Source organism: Megascapheus bottae, chromosome 6 (assembly GCF_031878675.1).
Source record: "Megascapheus bottae isolate mThoBot1 chromosome 6, mThoBot2.hap1, whole genome shotgun sequence".
NCBI lineage: Eukaryota > Metazoa > Chordata > Mammalia > Rodentia > Geomyidae > Megascapheus > Megascapheus bottae.
This window is the reverse complement of record NC_143514.1, coordinates 31628951-31656941: the sequence shown is the minus strand read 5'-3', so window position 1 is coordinate 31656941 and position 27991 is coordinate 31628951. Positions and strand designations below refer to the sequence as shown.

Genomic DNA, 27991 nt, shown 5'->3' with positions numbered 1-27991 from the left:
AACACTGAGATGCAAGTTTAAATTTCTTGCTCAATGTGTTGTATAATGATAGAACCAGAATGACAAATGAAGCCCATGTGATGTCAAAGCCCTCATTCTCACCCACTATGTAGACTACCTCTCGTGATCAACAGCACAGACACAGTGAATAATGTCTTTCCCTCACCAGTTTCTCTTTTGTAATCAAGTCATATTTAGGTTTAGATCCCAAATAAAATTTTTGATACTTATCTTTTAGAGCTTGAATTCTTTTGCTTATAACATGATCTCTAGTGCCACCCAACATATAATTTTATTCTTTTTCTCAAATGACACTGCATTTTATATACATACCATATTTTTTTCAATTATTATTGAAATTTATGGCTATAACCTATTTTAACTACTGTACATAATCATGCTATAAGCACAGGTGCACAGGTTGCTCTAGACTATTGATTTACATGCCTTTACATGTATGGTTAAGACTGCTATCGCCACGATTATAAAGGTTTTACTTTTATTTCCTTAAAAAAAAAAAAAAGAATAACCTCAGTCACAGAGAATCATCATTTCACCTTTTTAATTTAATCTGTAGCTGAACACTGGTGGTACTTTCCTCTAATCCTAGGTACTCAGGAGACTAAAATCAAAGGATGTTGGTTCAAAGCCAGCCTGGGCAGAAAAGCCTGAGAGATTGTTATTCCCAATTATCAAAATGCCAGACGAAAGGTGTGGCACAGTGCTAGCTTTGAGAGAAAAAGCCAAGTGAGACTACTAAGCCTTAAGTTCAAGTACCTGTACTTGAACTTCATTTCTAATTATACCAAAAGACACTGTTAGTAGAGCTGTTCTAGATCGTCACAGCCAAAATGCCTATGAGCTTAAAATACACCCAAGGTTTCTCCCAACATTCCTTTTATTGTCATCACCTAATTTTAGCTGTTGAAAGCATAAAGTACAACACAACAAACTTATAAAGTCAAATAATATGAATCATGAAATCATAGTTCCTATGTTGATGTGGCTATGCAATGTCCCATGTTCCAAAGGTTATATGAATTTGATATGTTTAATAAAGGTAGCTGCTACATGTCAGGAGAAAATCTGAAATATTTAAAAACAATTGGCAAATTATAACAAACTTCAGAAGCCAGGTGCAGGCGACTCACATCTGTATTCCAAGCTACTCAGGAGGTTGAGATTTAGAATCACTGTTCCAAGCCATCCCGGCAAGAAAGTCAAGTCCTTGAGGCTTTTTACATCATTAACCACCAAAAAAAGCTGAAAATAGAGCTGTGAAAATGGTACAGTGCTAGCCTTCAGCAAAAAAGCTAAGGTTGAGTGCCTGGACTCTGAGTTCAAGTTCCAGGATTCATTCACATTCTCACATTCATGCATACAACAAACAAACATACACATACACACACACACTTCAAAAGCTTAATAAAAACAATTTAAAGAGCTTGTAAAACATAAAGCTATAAAGGCAATTTTCTTAGTGCAAAATACTTAGTTTCCATCAGGAAAAGTAGCAATATTAGATCTTTGTTTCTCTTTATGTCTCCTCTTTATGTGAAGGATGAGTGATGAGAGGGGGAGTAAGTATCAGAGTGACTTATTAAGGAAATTAAAAACCAATGTAGTATCTTACTTTCAAATTACAACTAAAACAGTGGCTACAAGTTAATGAAATATTCGATATGGAAAAGAGATTCGAAAGAGTGTTCACTATGGAGATCTACAGAGTGAAAAAAGCATTCATCAGATTCAGACTCAATGGTTCACAGATTTACATGTGACTAAACCATACATTCATCTCACCTCACAGTCTAGTTTCCGTATGTATTGAAAAGGATCCAGTAGCAGGCCAGGAGTTTAGCCTAGTGGTAGAGTGCTTGCCTAGCAAGCATGAAGACCCAGATTCAATTCCTCAGTACCACATACATAGAAAAAAAGCCAAAAATGGTGCTGTGGCTCAAGTGGTAGAGCTCTAGCCTTGAGAAAGCCCAAGGACAGTGCCCAGGCCCTGAGTTCAAGGCCCAGGACTGGCAAAAAAAAAACATCAACAACAACAAAAAAGGATCCAGTAGCTACCTATTAATATTGTCATCAGTAAATATGTTACTACTACTTATAATTTGGGAGCCACAGTGAGCACTAAATAGGATATGTCAACAAATATTTCTATGTGACATAGCTAAAAAATGCTAATTTCTTAAAACTTCTTAAGAAGGAAACTTCTGGGGTCTAAACTCATGGTATTAAGAGCTCTGTCACTTGAGCCATACCATGTCTTTTGGTTTTGGTTACTTTTTTAGAAAGGTAGTGTCCATGCTCTTTATCTGTCTTGGCCTTATACTGTAATCTTTACCTATGCCTCCTACCTATACAATTGGAACCACACACAGGCTTGCAGCAATATCATCACAGCTTGCTTGAACAAGCTTATTCTGAGATTTTTACCTAGCCTTAAATGAATGTTTTTACATTGAACACTTTACCTAACCTTTACTGAACCATGAACATTTTTCTTTTCCCAGTCCTGGGGCTTGAACTCTGGGCCTGAGGGTTCTCCTTGGGCTTTCTCAAGGCTAGAGCTCTACCACTTGAGCCATAGCACCATTGAACCCAGGTCTTCGTGTATGCTAGGCAAGCAATCCACCACTAGGCCAAACTCCCGGCCCTGCACCATGAACATTTTTATCTAAACTTGAGTCACTATCCTAACTGCACCTCCTAGGTAGGTGGATTACAAGTATGTACCATTGCACCCCGTCTCAAAATTCACTGTTAAAATATTCAAACATCTTAGTATCTTTAACATAGACCCAATATAAACATCCTTCAAACAGTACTCATTCAGATTGCTCTCAAGAAATTAATGAGCTGAGTGCCAATGGCTCATGCCTATAATTTTAGATACTCAAGAAGACTGATCTGAGGATCATGGTTTAAAACCAGTCCAATCAGAAATGTCTGTCTGTAAGACTTCAATAAACTTAAGAAGCTCAAGGACAGCACCTAGGCCCAAAATTTAAGGACTGGCACTAAAAAGGGATGGAGGGAACGAAAGAGAAAAGAAGGAAATTTATGAAAGCCCACTAAAATTTTTTCTAAGTAGCAACAACGAAGTGCTATCCTGCATTTATGCCCAACATAAATGAAATATTTACCATGAATAGAATTTTTAAAAGCCACTCCAGTCTGACAAATATGCACACAGAATAGATAGATAGACAGATAGATAGATTAGATAGATAGCAATTCTGCTACCCAATTATAGCATAGTATACAGTGATTCTGACTTAATGAACTTAATCTAAAGTTTGCTCTCATTCATTTTCCTTTTACCTTTTTGGAGTAAATATATAAATTTGGTGTTCTGCCAGGAACTGGAATGCCAGCTTTTGTCAGCTTTATAAAATACTTCTGTACTCGACTGGCAACCTAAAGAAACATGACAAGGCTAACATAAGGAGATGATATGCAATTCTTAAGCAGTTTTAAAAATTAAAAGGTTGACATGCATCTAATGAATGCTAGCAACTTAAAATGATCAGAAATAGAAGTAATTAAATGATCAAATACACTTTCATTTTAAAATCTAGATAAAATTCAAGTAAGCGTAAATTTGATTCCAAAGCTAAATACATTTTTTTAACTTGTGAAACATTCATGCTTGTAGCATAAAAACACATCTATTAATATAGATAGGAGCTGTGTAAGAAGAAACTGCAAGGTAACATTTTTAGAAAGACAATCAAGGGACACTGAAGGAATGTCACAACACAACCAAAATAAAAAGCATCTATTCAATATACTAACAGCATCCGAGAAATATTAAGGCCACTTGGTCTTTCTGAAAAAATATTTTGTAATGATCAAAAGCAGGATTATTTTAAATTCCTTCTGAAATCAATATAAAAATACATGACATTACTTTTTTTGTTTGTTTTAAACATCAAATCCTGTAGCTAGAAACTATCTGGCAGGTATGCTCATTCTAGCTACACTATTTTTCATTAAATAACAACCAAGAACTATAGCCGCTGCTCCATTACCTGTTTTGCTGTCCTGTTGCCCAGTTCATCTGCAATCTTCTGCCAACGTCGGGATTCCACTTCTTCAGGAGGGTATTTTAGTAGTAGTTGTTCAAGTTTTTTCTAAAACCAAATTCAAGGGGGAAAAAACAGTCCAATTTAAAAATGCTAACTTTCTAAGTAGATATATTCACAGTTCATTTCAAGTATAATATCCTTCTCCAACTTTGGAGATTCTCATGATAGGAACTTAGGATTTCACAGGGAAAATGAGATTAGAGAATATACCCGTGGAAGACCTTAAAAGGTGTCTATTTACCTCAATTACAACTAAGTGCAAGAAAAGAGAAAATAAGCAAGTAAATAAACATTTCACAAATTTTGGTAACTTCTACTCTCCATTTTATTTTGCTAGCATATATTAGGCACTCTCCTATAGCTTTAACAAAAATGTATAAATTTGGGCCGGGAGTTTGGCCTAGTGGTTGAGTGCTTGCCTAACACGCACAAAGACCCAAGTTCGATTCCTCGGTACCACATACATGGAAAAAAGCCGGAAGTGGTGCTGTGGCTCAAGTGGTAGAACTCGAGCCTTGAGAAAGTCCAAGGACAGTGATCAGGCCCAGGACTGCCCCCCCCCCCAAAAGCATAAATTGGGTTTAGAATACCAAGAGACTTTCCTTCCTTTTGAATAGTATGCTATTCAAATATTTGATATTATATGCCATTTTCTAAATTTTCATGTAGTCCTAAGAATACTACTTGGATATGTATAACTGCTACACTATACCTACTGCATTCATACCAAGTAATGTGTTTCAGATTCATGCACTAATAATCCTAGCCATATGTCAAAATGTGTCAATATTCCCTACGGCTTTCTCAGTTCCTCAAAACAAGAAAAATTAAAAGTTTTTCACACAGTTAAAAGATACTACATATGACAATACACACTTGAATCATAATAGTGAATCTAATAATAAACATTCAAATTTTTAAAAATCTGTACAATTTAGAAATATCTATTACCTGTTCTTCAACCGTCCACAACTGGTTAAATGTTTCAGGTTTGGTATCATCATACAGGCGTCCCCTTATCATCTGCAGATAAAATAAGGCTATTTACAAATTGACAACAAATACTACTCTTTAATATAAGCAAGTATCATACAAATGATGGAATGTCAAACATTGTACTAGAAACAGTACATGTAACACCCATTTAATAAGCCCATAAAAGAAACTTTAATTACCATAAATAATATACTGAATCGGACTAAAATCCAGGTTTCTATTCATTTAACAGTGAATGTTCCTAATATCTTAATGACTGAAGTTCACAGTGAATGACTGTCTGGTTTTTTTTGTGGGTCATAGGGCTTGAACTGGGCCTGGGCTCTATTTCTGAGCTCTTCAGCTCAAGGCACCCTTGAGCCAAGCCCTACTTCTTCTGGTTTCTAGAGGTTAACTAGAGATGAGTCTCAGGTCCTTGTGTGCCCGGGCTGATTTTGAACCTTGATCCTAGATCTCAGCCTCCTGAGTAGCTAGGATTACAGACATGAGCCACTGTGCTGGGCTTGATTTATGTATTTTTATTGCTAATATTAAGGCATTGTACAGAGGGGTTACCATTTCATAATGAGTACATTTCTTTTTTTCTAACAGTGTCACTCCTCCCTGTGCTTTACCCCCCACGTTCCCTTTCCCATTCTTGCCCACAGTTATTCAGCTCATTTTCCATTTAGTATATAGTTAATAGCATGATTGCATTTGTTCACATAATTGTTTTAATTTTAATAATAAAAGCCAGCAAAATGCTAGAACATTTTAACAAAACCTCAAATTTTACTAGTCTTTTATTTCATATTGCTTACCTGAGGACGACTGTTTGAGGCTTCTGGACCATCACTCAAAGGCAACATAGAATATGAAATGGATTCTCCATCCTTCTTAGGATCTAAAGGGCTTTTTGGTCTAGCAGGTAAACCTACTAAAAACAGAATGATGTATGGAATTACTAGAGCAAGACAGGACTAGGTATTTTTCAGGTTAAAAATCTCATCCTGTGATTTCTTACCTTTATCAAAAACTAACTTAGCTCTTCTAGTATGTCTTTTACGATTTTTAAATTCTCTTTCAAAGTTCCCAAGGCTATTGGTATATTGGTCCCAAACAATCTCAGGCAACTGAACAACTCTCTGTGGATATGGAAGCCCTATGTCAGCCTGAGAAAGACAAAACAAAAACAAGAATAACCAAGTGAAAGGCTGAATTTAACTCAAGAATCATAAGATTCAAAAGATTATCAGATGAGCATTTTTATTTACTAACTGAATCCAATTAAGATAAAATAATCTAAGATAAGAGAGATAATGGAAAATTAAATTTGGCAAAATATACTTATAGAGTTCTACACTATATTAACATATTTTGTATTGATTACAACAGGAAGACTGGACATGCTGAACTGATTTTAAATGTACCCCATGTTTATGACTCATTTGTGAAACAATGATTAGCCTTCATCAGTTAAAGAGAAACTATGATTTACTCTACCACGGAGCTTCAACTTTAGCCCAATTACATCTTAAGAATAAACGTCTAAGTTAAATCCAGTACAAAAATTTCTTTCTAAAACACATGTTTATTAAACTATATTTATTATCATTCTGTTCATCTTTGTGAAACAATATCGTATCTGTTTAATTAAGATTAAACTAAGTTCTAAATTAAATTTAAACTTGACTGCACACAAATGTAAAAAAGTATGCCTAGCTACACAAGAAATTAAGGTTAATATATTTCTTACTAATACTTTCTTCTGTAAGATTATTCAAAAGTTATAAAGTGCAGTGCAAACTGCAATGGCTCTGTGTACAGGAAGTTGTTTAACAAGGTAAAAATCAATGAAACATTTTTAGAGGCCCTATTGTAAAGAACAAGGTAGAATATGATTCTAAAAACCTTAAAAACAAGCCACTGTACAGATTCTAATATAAATTATATTTAAACTTTTCTGAAAGTGTGCAAAGGAAAAATTTACCAAATACATAATAGAGAACAACTGATATCTAATTGATACCAATGTTATTAACTCATAAAAGACACTAAAGTCATAAATTTCCTTTAAAGTTACTAAGTTCTTTTTCATAGTTTCTTAATTTTGTTCTTTCCACATAATGGTGATAATAATATGCTTCTGGTTAGCTCCACCTTTACACCCACACCCATACATAAAAATCACCACAAAGTTGTTTCGTTTTTGTTTTTTTTTGGCCAGTTCTGGACCTTGAACTCAGGACCTGAGCATTGTCCTTGGGCTTTCTCAAGGCTAGAGCTCTACCACTTGAGCCACAGCACCACTTCTGGCTTTCTTCTATGCATGTGGTACCGAGGAATCGAACCCTAGCCTGTGCACACTAGGCAAGCACTCTACCACTAGGTCAAGTTGTTTCATTTTTAAATGATTAGTTGTTAAACATGGAAGCTGCTTTAAAAAGAAAAGTGGAAAAAGAGGATTTTTAAAATACGAAATCAAACTATATCAATGAACTCTTCCTATCATGCAACACTGAAACCACTGGTCTATTTTGCACTGTAAAAAAAAAAAATCTTTTTAAGTACAATAGAAAATTGAGTACTTTCTTCACTAATAAAAGGCACTTTTGAAAGCTAAATAAAAGTTACTCTTTTCATAGATGTGTTTAAAACCTTAATAGACATTAATTGTGAGGCCACAAGTATGGCTTGGTGGTAGAGTGCCTACCTAGCAGGCATGAAGCCCTGGGTTCAATTTCTTGGTACCACACATACAAATCAGAAGTGGTGGAGGGCTAGCCTTGAGAAGCTCAAGGACAGTGCTCAGGACCTCAGTTCAAGCCCCAGGACTGGAAAAATAAAATAAAAAAGACAGAGAGAGAGAGAGAGGAGAGAGAGAGGAGAGAGAGAGGAGAGAGGAGAGAGAGAGAGAGAGAGAGAGAGAGAGAGAGAGAGAGAGAGAGAGAGAGAGGAGAGAGGGAGGGAGGGAGGGAGGCAGGGAGGGAGGGAGGGAGGGAGGGAGGGAGGGAGAGAGGGAGAGAGGGAGAGAGGGAGGGAGGGAGGGAGGGAGGGAGGGAGGGAGGGAGGGAGGGAGAGAGGGAGAGAGGGAGGGAGGGAGGGAGGGAGGGAGAGAGGGAGAGAGGGAGAGAGGGAGAGAGGGAGAGAGGGAGAGTGTGTGTGTGTGTGTGTGTGTGTGTCTGTCTGTCTGTCTGTCTGTCTGTCACTGGGACTTTAAATTCAGGGCCTACGTACTACTGTCCCTTAGCTTTTTCACTTAAGGCTGACACATAAGCCACAGCTCCACTTCCAGCTTTTTTCTGACTAACTGGAGATAGTCCTTTTGATTTTGTCTGCCCAGGCTGGTTTTAAATCATGATCCTCCTGAGTACTAAGATTATAGATATGAACCACTAGTATTTTAAAGAGTTCATCTTTTTCCCCCTCCCAAAACAAAGCCCTTACTAAATTATGATAGAGTTCACTTTTTATTTTTGGCTATACTATTCCCAATGTCTATCCTGAAAGTAGAAAAGAGAAAATGTTCTTAGACGAGAATGGAAAATGGCATCCTGGCACAAGCCTGTGCTTCCTTTAGCTATTCGGAAGGTGACAACAATAAGACTGAGAGGTTTTGCAGCTATCTTGGGCAAAAGAGTAAAACCAAGCTGAGTTCCAACCTGTGATTAGGGAGACATAAGAAGGAGGATCATAGCTCAAAGCCAGGCTGGATCAAAGTTAGCCAGAGATTATAGTACATTCTAAAACCTAAACAGAAAAAGAACTAGGATGGTGGCTCAAGCAGGTGTCTAGCAAGTCAGAGCTACCTGGTTCAATCTCCATCTTACTTTCAAAAAAAAGCTGTAGTTGTTCTCATTTCGGCAAATATCACTATGCTAGGTTGTAGTATGATTGTATAAGGGGAAAAAGTAAATGTTTCTATTTATAAATAGAGTAAATCAAGTTCTCTTAAATTATTTTCAAAATTATCTGAGAGAATCTTAAAAAAAGAAAAAAAGCATATGTACCTTCTTCTGGAGTTTTTCCACAAATCCAATGGGATTTCTTAGTGCTTCTCTCTGATGCTTGCCTAAACTTTCCAGGTCCTGGACTGCTTGAGAACGCTGGGCCTCAAGTACAGCAATTGTCTGGAGCAGTCTCTGATAACTACAGAGACAAAGAAAAATATCTCACTAAAATTTTTTCATAACAATAAAAATTGAGTACAAGCCATGATCTATTATTAAGTCACACAGTCTTTTTTAAGTTACCTGAAAGAGTTTAGTAAAACATATTACTGGAAATAAATGAGGTCTTCCTGAGTTACGAAGTACCTAGTCAGAAAATATCAGTTAGAGAAAGCAAAGCCTTCTTCCCCATCATAAGTTTTTAACTTCTGAACCTTGAACAAGCCTAGAAAAATGATTTTCAAGAAATCAAAGTTATTAAGAACTGCTAAATTAAAAAAAATTATATTCTAAAATTTCACAGTGGGAAGGATCACCAAAACCTTACTCATTAGGTGAACTATTGGAATAAAGGATGTCACAAATGCCTAAGTGCCAGAGATCAATGTCACCTAATTCAGAAGGGACCTTAGTTCTCAGGGGTTTTCAATTGTACCTCTCTAGAGATTTACTCTGGTAAGAAGAAATCTCACCACTGTTCCTTAGCACTTAAGATAAAAGATAAATGCTCACTGCTTAAGTACTGATCAAAAACAAAAAACTATAGGTATTTTTTTACTTCCCTGCCTATGAGGGTTCACAGCGAGTTTCATTTGCACTTATACACCTATTACTGATCATTACCTAGAACTCTTACAATGCATACATTTTATTTTACTGTCAAGGTGGTGCACAGAGGGGTTTCAGTACACTTGTAAGGTAGTGAGTATATTACTTCTTGAATATTATTACTCCTTCCCATTATTCTCCCACTTGCCCTCCTTCCTATACTTTCTTTTATTCTCATTCATCATATTCTGTCTCTCAGTTCTAACTGCCTCTGTAATGTCTAGTTTCACATATTAATACATGTGCAACAAGCCCTCAAACCATGGATGTTCAACTATATTTTGCAAGATATAACAAAAAATCACCATGTATTCACTTTAAAAACTAAATAGGGGCCAGGGGTTTGGCCTAGTGGTAGAGTGCTTGTCTAGCATGCACAATGCTCTGGGTTAGATTCCTTGATACCACATACACTGAAAAAGCCGGAAGTAGTGCTGTCGCTCGTAGAGCGCTAGCCTTGAGGAAAGCATAAGGGCAATGCTCAGCCCCAGGATTGGCAAAAAAAAGAAAAAAGAAAAAAGAAAAAAAGAAAGGACACTAAGTACTTAAAATATTAGTAGTCCAGTTTCTCTTTATGGTTTCAAACACCCTATTTTGTTTCCTTGTGTATTATGTACTCTATAATGTCAAACACATTCATTTTATTCACCTTTTTTGCCTACTCAATGTGTAGAACATTTTTCAGTATAGGGATGTTTGATTAGATATTTCTCTCTCTCTTTTTTTTTTTTTTTGGTGGGTCATGGGGCTCTAACTTAGCCTGGGCCCTGTCCTTTCAGCTCAAGGCTACGGCCCTACCCTTGAGCCAAGCCCCACTTCCTGTTTTCTAGAGGTTAATTGGCAATAAGAATCTTTGAACCTTGATCCTCAGATCTCAGCCTCCCAAGTTGCTATGATTACAAGTGTAAGCTACCTCACTGGCTCATTAGATATTTCTGAATGAACAAATAAACAGATGCTTTGTTCAACCCAAGTTCCAAAGTTCACCAAAGAAGCCAACAAATTAGCAGAAATATCAAGTGAAACAACAGAGTTTTTAAGAGTCAGAGCTAAGAACACATTCCCATGCCTAAAATACACCTTATTTTTTTTTTTTTTTTTTTGCTAGTCCTAGGTCTTGAACTCAGGGACTGAGAGCTATCCTTGGGGCTTTCTCAAGGCTCTACCACATGAACCACAGCACCATTTTTGGCCTTTTTTATGTATGTGGTACAGAGGAATGGAACCCGGGTTTTCGTGCATGCTAGAAAAGCACTCTACCACTAGGCCAAACTCCTGGCCCCCAAAATATATCTTATTCTTATGCTCAGGTCTTGGTTATCAGAATTGAGCTAAGGCATTTCTAAGAGAAAAGCTTACACTATTGACATTAAAAAAAAAAAACAGGCCTCTCATCTTTAAAGTCTCTCTTTTAACAGGGCTCATGTCTGTGATTCTAGCTACTCAGGAGGCGGAGATCTAAAAATCAGTTTGAAACCAGCCCAGACAAGAAAGTCTGGTGAGATTCTTATCTCTACTAAATTACCAAAAAACAAACGAACAAAAATGTGGCTCAGTGGAGAATGAGTAAAAAAAATCTCAGGGGGGTGCCCAGGAGTTCAGCCTAGTCATAAAGTGCTTGCTTAGCATGCACGAAGACCACGGTTCAATTCCCCAGCATCACATACATACAAAAAAGCCAGAAATGGTGGTATGGCTCAAATGGTAGAGCTCTAGCTTTGAGAAAGCCAGCGCTCAGGCCCTGAGTTCAAGCCATGACTTGCACCCAGGGACAGCACCCAGCCCAGAGTTCAAGCCCCATGACCAAAATGGCTCTATTATTAAATGCATCCCATAGAGCTAATATAACAACTGTAAAATTTCCAGTGACATCACAAGAATAGAAAACCTAATCCTAAAATTTAAATGGAAGCATAAATTACCCAGAATAACCAAAGCAATCCTGAGGAGGGGAAAAAAGCAATGTATTATAATATCTGACTTCATATGATACTACAGAGCCATAGTAGCAAAAACAAAAAAAAATTCTGACCCCCATATATCTAAAATAGATCAACAGCTAAAAAAATTGAATCACTCCAAAACTAATCTCCAGAGAAACAACCATCCCATTAAAAGATGAGCCAAAGACTTAAAGTCTTCTCTGAAGAAGAAATAAGAATGGCCTATAGGCACATGAAGAAATGCTCAACATCTCTGGCCACAAAAGAAATGCAAATCAAAACAACTTTGAGATTCCATCTTATTCCAGTTACAATGGCCATGATCAAGAAATCTAATAACAGATGCTGGAGGGAATGTGGCCAGAAGAGATCACTACTACAATGTTGGTGGGAGTGTAAACTAGTTCAACCATTCTGGAAAGCAGCAGTATGGCCATTCCTCAAAAGACTAAACATAGAGCTCCCCTATGACCCAGCAGTTCTACTACTTAGCATTTACCCATATGTCCAGAAACAAGGACATATTAAAGCCACTAGCACAATGATGTGATATAGCAAAGATATGGAACCAACCCAGATGCCCCTCAGTTGATGAGTGGATCAACAAGATGTGGTATTTCTACATATTGGAATTCTATGCTGCTGTCAGAAAGAACAACATCACCCCATTTGTAAGGAAATGGAAAAACTTAGAAAAAATCATATTAAGTGAAGTAAGCCAGACTCAAAGGAACATAGGCTCAATGGTTTCCCTCATTTGTCATAATCAATAGAAACCTTGGGCTCTCCTAGCAGAGATTTATAACAGCTCAAAACCTAGATACATGAGGCCATATAGGATGACACAAAATGAAAGGACCTCCAGGATATAGAAACAAAAGCCATATAAGGAGTGATTGTTGTCCTTAATGTACTATGTGATCTCTCATTTCTTTTGCTGTTCCTTGGTTATCTCATATTGTTACAGTATTTTACCTTGTTATTTGATTTATTTATATATGCTTATTTGGTTATTTGAAACAGGAGAGGGAAGGGGAGGAAAAACAAGATGAGGGGCGGGGGTGGGAGGGGAAAATGGAGACCAAGACATGAGAAAGGGTATCAATGTTTGTGAAGTAATGCACCTTCTATCTGGTAAATATAATGTAATCCTTCTAATAATTTCAATAAAAATATATGAACCAAAAAACCTGCCCCCCAGCATAAAACCAAATATAGAGAAACAAACCCACCCAGCTACAGCCAGGCAATTTTTGACAGACACCAAAGGTATACATTTGAGAAGAAACAATCTCTTTAACAAATGATCTGGGGAAAATGGATAGCCACATATTGATCAAAAAGTAGATCTCCATTACCCTGTACAAAAATAAAGCAAAATTAGATCAAAGCCCAGTGCCAATGGCTCACATATGTAATCCTAGTTACTCATGAGGACTGAGATGGACAAGAAAATCCTTGAGATTCTTATCTCCACTTAACCACCAAAAGGCCAGAAGCACAATGGTGGCTCAAAAAGTAGTGTTAGCTGGCCTCTAGCCAAAAGCTAAAGAATAATGTCCAGGTCCTCAGTTCCAGCCCCAGTACTGACAAACTGATATGCGCACTTGTGCGAGTGCATCCATAAATGCATTCATGCATGTGCGCACACACACACATCTAAGACCTTAATATAACAGGTACTAGGGAAAAACATTTCAAAACATAGGCATAAGCAATGACCTTTAGATATGACTTCAATAGCACAAAATATATAAACAAGAACTGACTTTGATTCTATCAAACTAAAAAGCTTTTAAGTAGCCAAATAACAATCAGCAGACTGGAGATAAGACTAGAGAATAGGGTAATATATTTGGTAACTATTCATCTGATAGGGGATTAATATACAAAATGTATAAAGAATTAAAGAGAACTAATTCAATCAATAAACAGGCAAATGGAAAGCACACACTTACTCAAGAAGTGGAGGTGATTACATTCCATACATTTCTAGTGACAGAAATACCTCCAATAAGTAGTGACTTAAAATGACTTATTGGGTTCTGGGCAAGGTGAGAACAAGGGAGATTCTTAGGGATCAGCTTTAACTGTCTTTGGTATCCATACAGTAAGAATGAACGTGAACACATAGCGAACTAAAATCAGCACTGTGGACACTGTACAACCTCAGTAATCGATCACTACTAACTTCTAAAAGTTGTCTTCATAATTGTTATACACTATCACCAATGGTTGTTTTGACTCAAATTAATCTCAAAATAATATGAAATGTTATTCGAAGGTTAGAAAAAAGAGATGGAAATTTATTTCTTGAATTGTTTAGACAATCATCCTTATTACTGGTTATTATGTCCAGTGTTACAATAAAAATCAAAATGAGCTATAAAAGAAATGGGCAAATAAAGAAAAGTTAATCCTAGCTTCTAAGTAGACTGAGAGCTATGGATCAAAGTTCAAAATCAGTGTAAACACCAAAAAAAGCCAGAAGTGGAGCTATTGCTTAAGTGGTAGAGCATCAGACTTAAGAGAATAACACTGTGGGACAGTGCTCAGGCCCTGAGTTAAAGCCCCTGTACTGAGACAAAAAAAAAAAAAAAAAAAAAAAGGAGAGAGGGAGGGAGGCAAAGAGAAACAAACCTATATTGACAAGTCCTTTACTATCATTTCTTGCAGGAGGAGCAAATAAAACAGAATGATCATGAAGAAATGGTCATCACGAAGAAGAAAATACACAATAAATTTTGGTAAGGATAAATGACAAAATGAACCTTTATTCACTATTGGTAGAAATGAAAATTAATCCAACAATATAAGGCTCAGTCTGGAGACTCTAAAAAATTAAGAATTTTCAACATAGTGCTTAATGAGTATCCCTGCTATACATGCTCACCTTCTGTCCATCTCACATTTTCTCCTTACCCTCCCCCAGACAAATTTGCAGAAAAGACAAAAGATAAAGAAAACAAAAATAGTACCAAACAAAACATTTAAAAATCTCATTTCTATTTCTTTTCTCTTTTTTGGCCAGTCATGGGCTTGAGCTCAGAGACTAAGCACTGTCTTTGGACTTTTTCAAGGCTAGAGCTCTACCACTTGAGCCTCAGCACCACTTCCGGCTTTTTTCTATGTATGTGTTGTCAAGGAATTGAACCTGGGTCTTCGTGCATGCTAGGCAAGCACTCTACCACTAGGCCAAACTCCCAGCCCACATTTCTATTCCTTAAGAGTTCATTTCAGGGGCCGGGAGCTTGGCCTAGTGGTAGAGTGCTTGCCTAACATGCACAAAGACCCAGGTTCAATTCCTTGGTACCACATACTTAAAAAAAGCCGGAAGTGTGCTGAGGCTGAAGTGGTAGAGCTCTAGCCTTGAGAAAAATCCAAGGACAGTGCTCAGGCCCTGAGCTTAAGACCAGGACAGGCAAAAAAAAAAAAAGGAGTTCATTTCGATGTATATTATTTTATATGGTTATATGCACATAAGTATAGAGCTATAAGATCCTTTTCCTGGGCTGGGAAAATAGCTGGAAGTAGTGCTATGGCTCAAGTGGTAGAGCTCTAGCCTTGAGAAAGACCAAAAGACAGTGCTCAGGCCCTGAGTTCAGTCCTCACAACTGGCCGCCCCCCTCCAAAACAAAACAAAAAAAGATCCTTTCCTAAGAATATTATCCTTTGGTCTCACTGTGTGAATGTCTAGAGACCTATATAGTTTATCATGTCCTGTTATATTGTACACCTTGTGGGTTGGTACAGGAGAGAAACCTTGTTTGTCCAAGGTTTGGAATCCTTGTAAATCTGCTATGATTCCAAACCCAAAAATATCAAATGCCTATCTAATCAGAGTATTAAAGTAAGGCCCAAGCTACACAACAACATTCCTTGGACAAACAAGTATTTATATCAACACAGGTGAATACAACCACCACAAAGTATGACACACAAACATCCAGAACTAAATGTTATTGCTTAGAGATACTAATACAGGTGGCTAAACTTTTTTTAAATACCAAAAATAATTTTTCAAAAGTAGGACAGCAGCTATCTCTGGATAGAAAAAGTGAGTAAGGTGTAACTAAGGAACTATTCACAGGCAATTTCTAGAATACTATCAGTATGTTATTTTTATAGTGGTTAAACAATTATGGACTGTTGGAGTCTATAGTTACCTTATAATCCTATATAAATAGCCACTAGCCATAAAATATTGCAATTTTCATGAAAATATTTTTTCTAGGAAAAATATCAGAGAACATTTCTGTATGTTTGGTTATTGCCAATCCTGGGGCTTGTACTTGGGGCCGGAGCACTGTCCTTGGGCTTTCTCAAGGCTAGAGAGCTCTACCACTTAAGCTACAGCATCACTTCTGGCATTTTTCTATGTAGGTGGTACCAAGGAATCGAACTCAGGTCTTCATCATGCTAGACAAGCACTCTGCCACTAGGCTAAACTCACAGCCCAAACGCTTTTAAAATTTAAAGTTCCCATAAAAGTTTTGGTCAAGTGCCAGTTCTACCAGCACTAAATGTGCAACTTTATTTAATATGTTAAACCTTGGACATCTACTTTTATATCTTTAAAGTGACAGGTAATTAATTGTCTTTTAAGTAAAATGTCCTAGGATTTAAAAAAACAGTTGTCATAAAACAGGCAAAAAACACTTATTCTACTCTGGTCAGTCATTACAACACACTGTTCACAAATTATAAATAGATTCAATTTATACTGTGTGAAAAAATAATTTTCTCTTTTCTTCGTATGGAATTATAAATAAGAGCTAGCTTTATCAGCTCTTCCCATAATTAAAATAATGCCAAGTAACAAAAAACTATTTTTAAAGACCTAACAGAGTCCTTTCTAACAAGATGGGACTAAAGTTAAGGAAGAAGGTTCCTGTTCTTTCAAAATCCAAATGAAAGCAAAAGTACTGAAAGCCAAGAAGACAGTGCTTAAGAATTCATAGCCATGTCATCCCAAGACACTGAGGTTCCAGAGGCAATAAATGCCCTCAAGAGAGACACAAGGCAAATAAGCCTGGACCACTAAGCCACCATAAAGTTCTCTGTGACCATCAAGTCTGTAATGAGTACTATATCCACTGAGAAGAAGTTCCAGAGAGAAATCTAGGACTTAACAAGTAAAGATTCTCTGTATGAATGACTCAAAAATGAGAGAGCTTCCCTATAACTAAACTGATTCAAATAGGTTTTATATTAACGAAGAGAAAGTTTGTAGTATATTTCTAGCAGTTATTCCAAGACAGTTTCTAAAGACTAGGGAACATTTAAATATCAGATTTTCAATCAGACACCAAGTGGCCAATGTCTATAATTCTAGCTACTAGAGAGGCTAAGATCTGAGGATCACAGTTCAAAGCCAACCTGGGCAGTAAAGTACATGAGACTCTTGTCTTCAGCTAAGCACGTAAAAGGCCAGAAGTAGAACTGTGGCTCCAGTGATAATGCTAGTCTTGAGCAAAAAAAAAAAAAAAAAAAATATATATATATATATATATATATATGAACTATGAACGAGCCCTAAAGATTTTAAGTTTCTAAAGCTTTGGAAGTTCAGGGGATCGTAAGAACAACAGAATCTGAATACTAGAAATATGAGTGGCAACCATAATGAGAAAAGAAATTACACATAAACACATAATTTTTAGTTGACAGGATAAAAGGGAGTAGGGTAACATGAACAGAGAATTGGATTCTTGGAATGGGGAAATATATAAAAATGAGTGGGGAGCACTTTGCAGTGTCAGAAAATAAGGTGCTCAAACTATAAACTGCAATAATAAAGTATAAAATACATGCAACAACAATATAAAGAATGACACCATCTCAAGATTGGGAATGTCAAATAGTCACAGGAACCAAAGGAAAAGGGGCCACAAGCCACATCTTGAATGGTCTGAGCAACAACAAAATAATACTGCATTATAACTCAAACACTGATGAATCCTTACAGGCAAAACTGCCTTATTGATATCCATGTATGTTTTTGTTATGATGTGGTCAAACTGTCATTTTTATCTCTGGTCTTTCTCCCCAAATTCTATAACCCAAGCCTAATAATTATGGAAGACATCAGAAAACTGAAACAAGAAAGGGGTATCAATGTGTGAGAACTAATGTACCTACTACCTGACGAATGTAACTGTAACCCAACAATAAAAAAAGAAAAAAAAAAACTGAAACAGACAAGAATCTGTGATACCTGACTTGTGCACATCAATACTATCAGTTGACATAAAACCTATTCCAAAGATGAATTAGATCATTTAAACATCTTAAAAGCTTGTCTTTAAAAATATGGTTAAAATGTTGTAAACTACAGGTACAATTTTTATATATCAGTTAAAAATTAAATTCTTAGCTGGATGGGGTGGCTCACTTTTATAATCCTAACTACTCAGGAGTATGAGCTCTGAGGATCGAGGTTCAAAGCCAGCCTAAGCATAAAGAATGTGAGATTCTTATCTCCTGGACAGTGCCCAGGCCAAGAGTTCAGTCTCAGGACCTACCACACACACACACACCCTTAAAATACAAAACATGTGGGCTGGGAGTTTGGCCTAGTGGTAGAGTGCTTGCCTAGCATGCACCAAGACCTGGATTCAATTCCTCGGTACCACATACATAGGGAAAAAAAAATGCCGGCAGTGGTGCTGAGGCTCAAGTGGTAGAGCTCTAGCCTTCAGAAAGCCTAAGAACAGTGCTCAGGCTCTGAGCTCAAGCCCAGGACTGGCAATAAATAAATAAAAATTAAAAAAAGAAAGAAAATCAGTACACATAGCATGCCTTTTATCAATTCTCTAGGATATAATTAATTCTTAAGCGAATCATTACAGAATTAGTTATTACATCCTAGCTAATGGTAACTTCCTGGATCACAAGTCCTTACCACTAAAAAAGTCATTTTAACAAAACACAAAATAAATCTTCCATCTCCAAAAAATGTATTCATAACTAAGAATTCTCTAAAAGAGATACAAAAGCAACTAGGCAACTGTTTTAAGTAGACACCAAGAAATCAAATAGTTCATTTCTAGTATTGCTATATTTGTGTGGGGAAGAGATATAAGGTAAGTTCTAAAGGAACAATTGAATTAAACTTGCTTATTAGAATAAAATAAGACATTCAGCCAAAGACGTTTCTGCTGTTTCCTGAACCTCCCCTCTACTTACAACAAACACTTCCTGATCCCAGGCAAACACATACTATAGTAAGTTAAAGGTAACTGTTTACCTAGACTAAGTACAACTCTACAAAATTGGGATCCCTTTCAGAAGTATAATCTGTAATGCTTTTGGGGGTTACTGGAGTTCATACTTAGGGCCTCACTTGTAGGCAGGAAGTCTATCTCTTGTGCCATTCCCCCAGCCCTTTTGCTCCTTATTTTTCAGACAAGGTCCTGTTTATTGCCTGGGGTTGGCCTTAGGCTGTTAATCATCCTACCTTATCATTCTGTGTCATTGATATTACAGACATTTGCCATCATACTAGTTTTGTTCTTTGAGCTATACTTCACTTTTTTCCCCTTTTTTCCTACAGTCATCTTATCTCAGCCTTCCATATAACTAGGATCACAGGCAAACTCCTCCACACACAACCTTATACTTTCATACCAAAAATTTCAGAGGGCCCTAACTGTCAGAATAACTCATTAATACGAGAAACAGCTGAAGCTTTTCAGTGTTACTCTGAGGCATATAAACCACCTGGCGTTTTCTTTAGCAAAGTTTACAAGGCAATCAATAGGAAAAAATTTTATATTTCTATCTCCACTAATATCTTCTAGTAATTCACACAATGACATCACTAACATGAAAGAGAAAACAAATGTTCTAGTTATGCATGGTGGAGCACATCTGTAATCCTAGTAATGGGAAGGTTGAAGCAGAGAGATCATGATTTTGAGGTCAGCCTGGATCTCATATCAATCAAAACCAGTCTAAGAAAACAAAAAAAAAAAAAAGAGGGGAGAAGATGATGTATGATCTAGACAACTTTCTCAATTGAAAGTAGAGTGTAAGAACCTAGGAAATGGTAAATTTCACAGTCCAAGGCAGACTTGACATATGAAAAGGTCTACATTGAAAATATATATTATTTAAGAATTGAAAGAAATCAAGGTTTAACCTGGTTACAATGTACAACAAGACAAAGACAATTAAAAAAATGTTCAAATACAGGCACAAGTATACAAGAAACAGCAGTATCCATTTTCAGACATGCCTTATTAGGTGTAAATAAGGATATCCTGTGCATGATCTGAAGCTCAAAAATAATTTACGTTTGGGGGTATGCATTTGGAAACCCATCAGTGGATAGCTGGGTATTTGGATTACAGCTTTAAGAACCTTAGAGAAAGCATGTGAATAAGATAAGCAATAACTGATCCTTAAACAGGGTCACAAGTGACAGGAAGGGAAAGAAAGTAGATTCAAAATTACCTATGTAATACTGCATTAACTAAGCCAGGCGCGGTGGCTCACGCCTATAATCCTAGCTACTCAGGAGGCTGAGATCTGAGGATCACAATTCAAAACCAGCACGGGCACTAAAGAATGTGAGACTCTTATCTCCAATTAACCACTAGAAAACTGGAAGTGGCGCTGTGGGTTGGGGGTAGGGTAGTAGCCTTGAGCTGAATAGATCAGGGACAGTGTCCAGCCCAGAGTCCAAGCCCCACGACCAACTCCCCACCTCCAAAAAAAAAAAAAAAAAAAAAACATTAACTAGAATTGTAAAAATCAAATAATGCCACTGTTCTCATTATCCATAGAAAATTAAAAGGCATTTGCTAAGTACCAGTGACAACTAAAAATAGTAAATTGAGAGGGTTGGAATGTGCCTCAAATCTAGTCTAGGCACTCTGTATTTTAAGTAAGGTATCATCTTAAAAATAACTATCTTCTAGTTATGATTCATGGCCTAAGAAACAACACTACTATCTGAGCACTAGTGGCTCATGCCTGCAATCCTAGCTACCTGGAAGGCATAGATCTGAGCCTCTTGGTTCTAAACCAGACTGGACAGACAAAACAGTGGAACTCTTATCTCCAATTATCCAGCAAAAAGCTGGAAGTGGCTCAAACTGACTGGAACACCAGTCAAATAAAAAAATCTGAGCCAGAGTGCAAAGTCGTAAGTTTAGCTCTAGTTACCAGTCCCACAAACACATGCACTAGCTACTTGGAAAGCTGAGGTATAGAGGATCAAGATTTGAAGCTAGCATAAGTTTATGAGACTCCCCATCTCAATCAACAACTGGAGGTAGTGGTCCACATCTGTCACCCTAGCCATTTGGGAGGCTTAGACTGACAGCACTGCAATTCTAAGCTGGACTAGGCACAAAAGTCCCCAAGATTCCATCTCCACTGAAGCTAAATGTGGTGGCAAGCAGTTGTCATTGCAGCTATGACATAATACAGGTGGGGTTCGGTACAGGACACTAGGACAGAAAACGAAACTCCTTCCCCAAATAACCACTGCATAAAGTGTCTAGTAATAGCCTACAAATATGGAGGAGTTTGGCCTAGAGGAAGAGTGCTTGCCTAGCATGCACAAAGACCTGGAAGTGGTACTGTGGCTCAAGTGGTAGAGCTCTAGCCTTGAGAAAGTCCAAAGACAGTGCTCAGGCCCTGTGCTCAAGCCCAGGACTGGCAATAAATGAATGAATGAATGAATGAATGATTTATTTTTTAAAAGGTCTACATATATGGCAGAAGTGCCTAGGAAAGTGAAGGTCCTGAGCTCCACTCCAGTAATAACAAACAAAATACTTTGAAAAAAAAGCAGCTAGCAGATGCTAGGAACCTGAGAAGAAAAGGAATGGAAAAATGATGATTAATGGGCATTGGGGTCCAGCTGGCTAGAAGGAATAAGTTATAATGTTCTAGAGTAACTATTCTGACAAAAATTACGTATTTCAAAATGGCTACTAGTGACAATTTTTATATTCACAATACAAAGAAATTAGTAATGCTTGAAGGTGATCAACATACCCTGATCTGATCACCACTGTAAATCATCAGTATGATCACTGAATGATCATACTACATCTATAATATACCATCATATGTAAAAAGGAGGAAAGAGTGAAGAAAATTCAGCTCTGACTAATCTTTTTCTGTATCACTTCTTAACTTCATTTCAGTGAACAATTAGCTCAAACTTTCCCTCGAACTGAATCTCTTCAAAATATATCTGTAACTTTTATCTATTAATGGGGTTAAACTGATGATGCTCATTCTCCTGGAATTTTTGTGTGTGCTGGTCTGAAGGGCCTGGGCACTGTCTCTGAACTTGCTTCCTTGTTTTTGTTTTGTTTTTTTTTGCTCAATTAGAGCCTTACACTCTCAGCTTTTTTGCTCATGGTTGGTGCCATGCCTATAGTTCTAGCTTTGTGCCAGTAACTGAAAATAAGAGCCTTACAGAATTCTTTGCATGGTAGCTTTGAATCTTGAATCTCAGATTTCAGCCTCTTGAGTCACTAGTATTACAGGCATGAGCCATGGGCACCCAACTATAACCACTATCTATCTTTACATAATGGTTTCATGGGAATATCACCCTTCATAATTTTTGGCATATGAAAAATACTATGACGAATTATGAGAAAAATAAGTTTCTATGACCAATAAGAAGCCAAGACCTACGAGAGCATCTCTTTTGTCAAAGAAACAATGAAAAGTAAAGAATAAAACTAAAAATGTAATTTAATTAAACTGAGGATGTAGTTCATATGGCTAACAAGGTGCAAGACCCTCAGTTCAATCCCCAGCACCAGTGTATGAGAAGAGAGATAAAGCAGGTAAGGAGGAAGGGATGGGAAAGAGGAAGAAACAAAAATAAGAAAAAACACTGTGTAAAAGTTCACCTTTTAAAACCTGATAGGTATGCTGATATATACCTGAAGTTCCAACCATTTGAGATGTTGCAGCAGGAAGACCACTTGGACTTCACAATTTAAGACAAGCCTGGGCAACATAGCAAGACCACATTTCTTCTCCCCCACTTCCCCCCAAAATTCATTTGTTCAGTTTTTGATATTTCTCCAAGAAACATGTTCTGCCTCTTTGCACCTGCAGAAAAACAACTCTACTAGCATAAAAGGTTATAATTCCACTTTCCTTTTGCTTTGCATTTTCCTTCTTCAGGCAAAGTCTCACACTATAACCCAGGCTGGCTTTCTCTTAGTCTCCTATCTCCTAAACACAGGGATAACAGCTATGTGCCATCATGCCCAGCTCAGCTTCCTAATAATTGAAATTTTCTTTTATGCAATTATGTTTTCCTAAATCAAACTTGACTTTCAATTTAAACATCAGAGACACATCTAACATATTACAAAAATAAATTTATAAAATGCTTATATAAAATAAAACTACTATTAAATTTAATATTTTAAGTACTATTTTTAGAATTAAGGAAATTTTTCAGAAGGTACCAATGCTAAAAAAAAAAAGGGGGGGGAAGAGTACTGGGATATAGCTCAGTGGCAAGGTGCTTACCTAGCAAGTACAATGTCCTGGGTTCAATCTTCAATACCCTCCTCCCCCCCACAAAAAAAAAAAGACAAAAAAAAAAAGTTTTAAGAAAAGCCTATTACACCACTGTAACCCCTAGGGGTTGGAGGTGTGGCTCAGGTGCAAGTGGTAGAGCACCAGCCAGTGAGAAAAAGTGTTAAATACCGAGTTTGCTATGAGCAGAAATAGGCACACAAAAGCACAAGGTTCTGAGTTCAAGCTCCTGCACTGTCATGAAAATGAATTTTAAAAAGTTGGGTGCGGTGGCTCACGCCTGTAATCATAGCTACTCAGGAAGCTGAGATCTGAGGATCACAAGTTCAAAGCCAGCCCAAGCACTTATCTCCAATTAACCACCAGAAAACTGGAAGTGGTGCTATGGCTCAAGGGGTAGGGCAGTAGCCTTGAGCTAAAGAGCTCAGGTGAGAAAAGAAGGAAGGAAAGGAGGGGGAGGAGAGAGGGGAAGGAGGGGAAGAAGGGGAGGGAGGGGAAGGAGGAGAAGGAGGGAGTAAGTTTGGCCTAGTGGAGGAGTGCTTGCCTAGCATGCACGAAAGCCCAGGTTCGATTCCTTGGTGGTACCACATGCACAGTAAAAAGCCAGACGTGGTGCTGTGGCTCAAGTGGTAGAGCGACAGCCCAAGGACAGCACTCAGGCCCTGAGTTCATGCTCCAGGACCGTATGCATGCATGCGCATGCATGCATAAACAAAGAAAGAAAGAAAGAAAGAAAGAAAGAAAGAAAGAAAGAAAGAAAGAAAGAAAGGAAGGAAGGAAGGAAGGAAGGAAGGAAGGAAGGAAGGAAGGAAGGAAGGAAGGAAGGAAGGAAGGAAGGAAGAAATCTGAATGATTCACTCTGCCTAGGGGGGAAAAATCATTTCCTACAAATGAGATTTGACACTGATTTGTACAGTCTGGCAACTCTCACAACAAATACATTAGAAAAATCCTTCAAGTGACAGTAGTTTTACGCAGCCAATGCCTATCGCAGGCTAGGCACTGTGGCACATTTCTGCAATCCTACTTTCATAGGATTGCAATCGTGTTAGGCCACCCAAGCAAAAGGTTAGTAAGACCTCCATCTCAATCAATAAGCAAAGTGTGATGGTGTACATTTATAGTTTCAACTAGACAGAAAGCATAGATAGGATGATCATACTCCAGGCTGACGACAGAAATACAAGACATTAGCCAAAACTATGATAATAACTAAAGCAAAAATGGCTCAAATGATAGAGTTCCAGCATTTTTTTTGGGGGGGTGGGGTGGGCATGTAAGCACTGACTAAAAAAAAAGACTGAGTCAGGAAAAATTGTGTCAGATGTTCTGTATAAACTGTAGATACTCTTGCTAATGTTAACATAGAACTTTGTTAGTAGCAACTACTTCTCTAAACAACAAAAGTAAAAAACAATACAAAAATCAAATGTTTCAGCAAAAAAAAATTTAATTGGAAAATGTAAATACCTTAAAATATGTTTCAAGCGTGTCAGATTTCCCATATTCACTACACACAATCTGGAGGGAATAAAATTCTACAACTACAAAACCAAAGTACACTGTGGTAATTCAAGAGTAAAAAGATTTTTTAAAAAATAAGGCCCCCAAAAAAACCATTGCCATGTTTATGTGTCCTTTCTAACTGAGACATGAAATATGGGAACAGGAACAACTATTTTGTCCTAGGAAAGAATAATGAACTAGAGTAAGTTTTTCTTTTTCAGACACTTTTTGTCTTGTGAGGGAAGAAGGAACAACGGAGGCTTCCTGGGGCTTGAACTCAGGGCCTGGGCTCTGTCCCTGAGATTTTTTCTTTGCTCAGGGCTAGCATATTCTACTTCTTGAGCTATAGCTCCATTTCTGGCTTTGTGATGGTTGGTTGGAAGTAGGAGTTTCATGGACTTTCCTGCTGGGTTGAACAAAAATTTTCAGATCTCAGCCTCACAAGTAGCTAGAATTACAGGTGAGGCTTCCTTTTTTACTAGTTGAAAAATCATTATGTTAAACGTTAATTTTAGCTACAGTAAAAAAAAATAGTATGTAAAGACATGTATGAATACAGAAAATTTGGGGAATGGTAAACAAAGCAGAATTCATGGTTACCATAGTTACACATACTCTTTGTTGTGTTTCAGTGCCACATGATCTGATTCAAAGTAATAAACATCAGGATCATCATCTTCCTCTTCTGTAATGTGCTGACTGGCACTCTCTTTGGCAGATGGTAAGTGTCCAATATTGAGTCTTGCCTCTGAGGATGACTTACTTAGTCCTTCACCTCCATAGTTTTGAGAGTCACGACACACAATTTTTTCATTCTGAGAAATTTCATCAGGATTGGTGGTAGACTCACTTACATTATCACTAAGAGTTGTATTTGTTTCATTAGGACTAAGATTATTCTCCTCAAATTGTCCATTTTCTCGGCAAGGAGAACTGTTCTTAGTGGGACTACCCCTGGTAGGGGCTGCCCTTCGTGGTGAAGTTCTCAAGGTATAGCGATGTTCTTGAGGTTCTGATAAAGACATCATTTGAGTTGACACACAGTCTAGAACAGAAGATTGTTCTGGTTCTCCCGAGACCGGCATACTGTCAATAACTGTGTCCAAGATGTTACTGATGTTTTCATTACACTGCTCTTTTGAGGCACCGCTATCTCCCACCACATCTACTTCCTCCTCAGAATCCCTTAAAGATGACTGAATTTCAGAAACAGGGGCTGAAGCTGGCTCAGCAGACAACTGTTTAACATGTTCCACAGGCAGGCAGGCAGTTACTGTTTTGTGGTCCTCCAACTTGACCTGCACTTCTGAATTTGTGCAAGGCACATTATGGTCTATATAACCGTCCTTCCTACTATCAAGGAACACTGAAGTTTGGGTTTCCAAATCCCCATTTCCAGCTACTGATTTTTCCTGCAACAAATAGGAACCAGTGCTATTTTGTTTAGTGTTCCCATCAGGCTGACAGTTATCACAGTTTATAACAGCTGGATCACTGTCATCAACACCATTGACAGCCAAATAGCCTGTGATTTCTTCAACTACTGCAGAATTAAGTGGCCCTTCCTCACTGACATTCACCTTTTTAATTTCCCTTTTCTCACAATCATCCAGTATAAGACATCGACAAGCTCGTTTAGTCCCTTGAAACTCTGCATCATTGTCCACTACTGAACTCCTCTGTTCTATTGACTCCTTGTCTGATTTTATAGGTGAATCTTCTTCTGAACTGTTTGGTGCTTCAGATCTAAGACAACGTTTAATTCTTTTTAAAACTGGTGATACAGGTTCTGTTTGCCTTCTATCACAATTTTCTACAACCTGCCTTTCTATGTTATCCTTTTCTGAAGAAGAAAGTCCTCTTTTCCTAGGGCTTACCCATGATTCTCTAGTACTTTGTTGCTTTAAATCAGTGGTTCTTCCATTATTATTATTTCCTTTCTGAATCTGTATAGGCTCTGGTCTCTTCTTTGGTGATCTTGATCGTACTTGAGAATGAGAAGAGATTTCTTCCGGGTGAGCAATGCTACGATTCCTTAAAGTTCTACCACAAAAAGATTCATCCAAGCCGTTTAACCCCACTGTTGATCTTGTAACACGAGTAGATCGGGAAGCAGCCATACTATGGCAAGTCCCTATAATACGGTCATCATGATCCACTCATTGGGAAACCTTCAAAAATGTAAACAAAATAGTGAGAAAAGGTAATAGTCAATATATCTAAAACAAAAGTATGAAGCTACAACTTTTTAATCCTGAGTATAGTCAATATAAACAAATTATGGGACAAAGTACTTTATTAACATTTCCAGAAATAATACTAGTGACAACTAAAAATTAATTATCCTGTTTAACATATATTATTAATTCACTCAAGCCTCAAATTCAGATAGGTACTAATCTCATCCCTATTATACAAACAAGTCATAGATTCTTCTTCAGAGCAATTAAGGGCACCTAGCTAGCCTGCCTTACTGCTCATCAGCTTCTGCAAAGTATCTAGAACTGATCTACTTAAAAGTGTCACTTTGTTTAAAATAATAATGCTGAATATATTTAGTGGCTACTCTACAAAAATCATATCTCAAACCAATGGGCCCCTTTTCTTTTTAAATCATTCTTAATGAGTTTCAAGTCAAAAAGTTTTTCTTTGTCTCTGTGTTGGTCCTCAAGCTGGTACTCAGGACCAGAGCACTGTCCCTAAGCCTTTTTGCTCAAGGCTAGCATTCTATCACTTGGGACATAGCTCCCTCATGCAGCTTCAGGCTAATTGGAGATAATATCCTCAAGGACTTTCCTGGTTTCAAACTGCAATCCTCAGATCTCAGCCTCCTGAATACCTAGGATTACATTACTGAGCCACCAATACCCAGCTGAGATCAAAATTATTAATAAGCTATATGGCACCAAAAATTTTTGGTTCAAGTACTCTTTTTGTAATTATATCAATGGACAGAGCTCATAATGTTAGCATGCACTAGTTAACAACACAAAGAAAACTTTCTTAATCTAGAAAACGCTTTAAATGACCAAGTGAAAGGAAGTATTCTAAAGATGATAGAAGAAAATGGGAAATAAGCCTCTGAAGAAAATATGTACATTTAAGAAATCAGGAATATATGTTATATTCCATTCCTTGGAATTCCTGTATACAGTACATG

At 37.4% G+C, this 27991-nt stretch overlaps 1 protein-coding gene across 4 annotated transcripts in view; it reads right to left on the bottom strand.

Moving 5' to 3' along the window:
• Positions 1 to 27991, bottom strand: part of Zzz3 (zinc finger ZZ-type containing 3) — an 85864-nt gene that overhangs the window by 16991 nt on the left and 40882 nt on the right. For 2 of the 4 annotated variants that reach the window (XM_090334585.1, XM_090334586.1), the window contains exons 4-10: positions 25447 to 27002; positions 9086 to 9224; positions 6100 to 6247; positions 5897 to 6012; positions 5052 to 5123; positions 4044 to 4145; positions 3334 to 3429 (exon numbers count right to left, since the gene is read on the bottom strand). In XM_090334585.1, coding sequence (XP_090190711.1) covers positions 3334 to 3429; positions 4044 to 4145; positions 5052 to 5123; positions 5897 to 6012; positions 6100 to 6247; positions 9086 to 9224; positions 25447 to 26951 — 2178 coding nt within the window. In that variant the 5' untranslated portion in view covers positions 26952 to 27002. The remainder of the gene's footprint in view (positions 1 to 3333; positions 3430 to 4043; positions 4146 to 5051; positions 5124 to 5896; positions 6013 to 6099; positions 6248 to 9085; positions 9225 to 25446; positions 27003 to 27991) is intronic. The other 2 variants (XM_090334587.1, XM_090334588.1) reach the window with 2 other exon arrangements.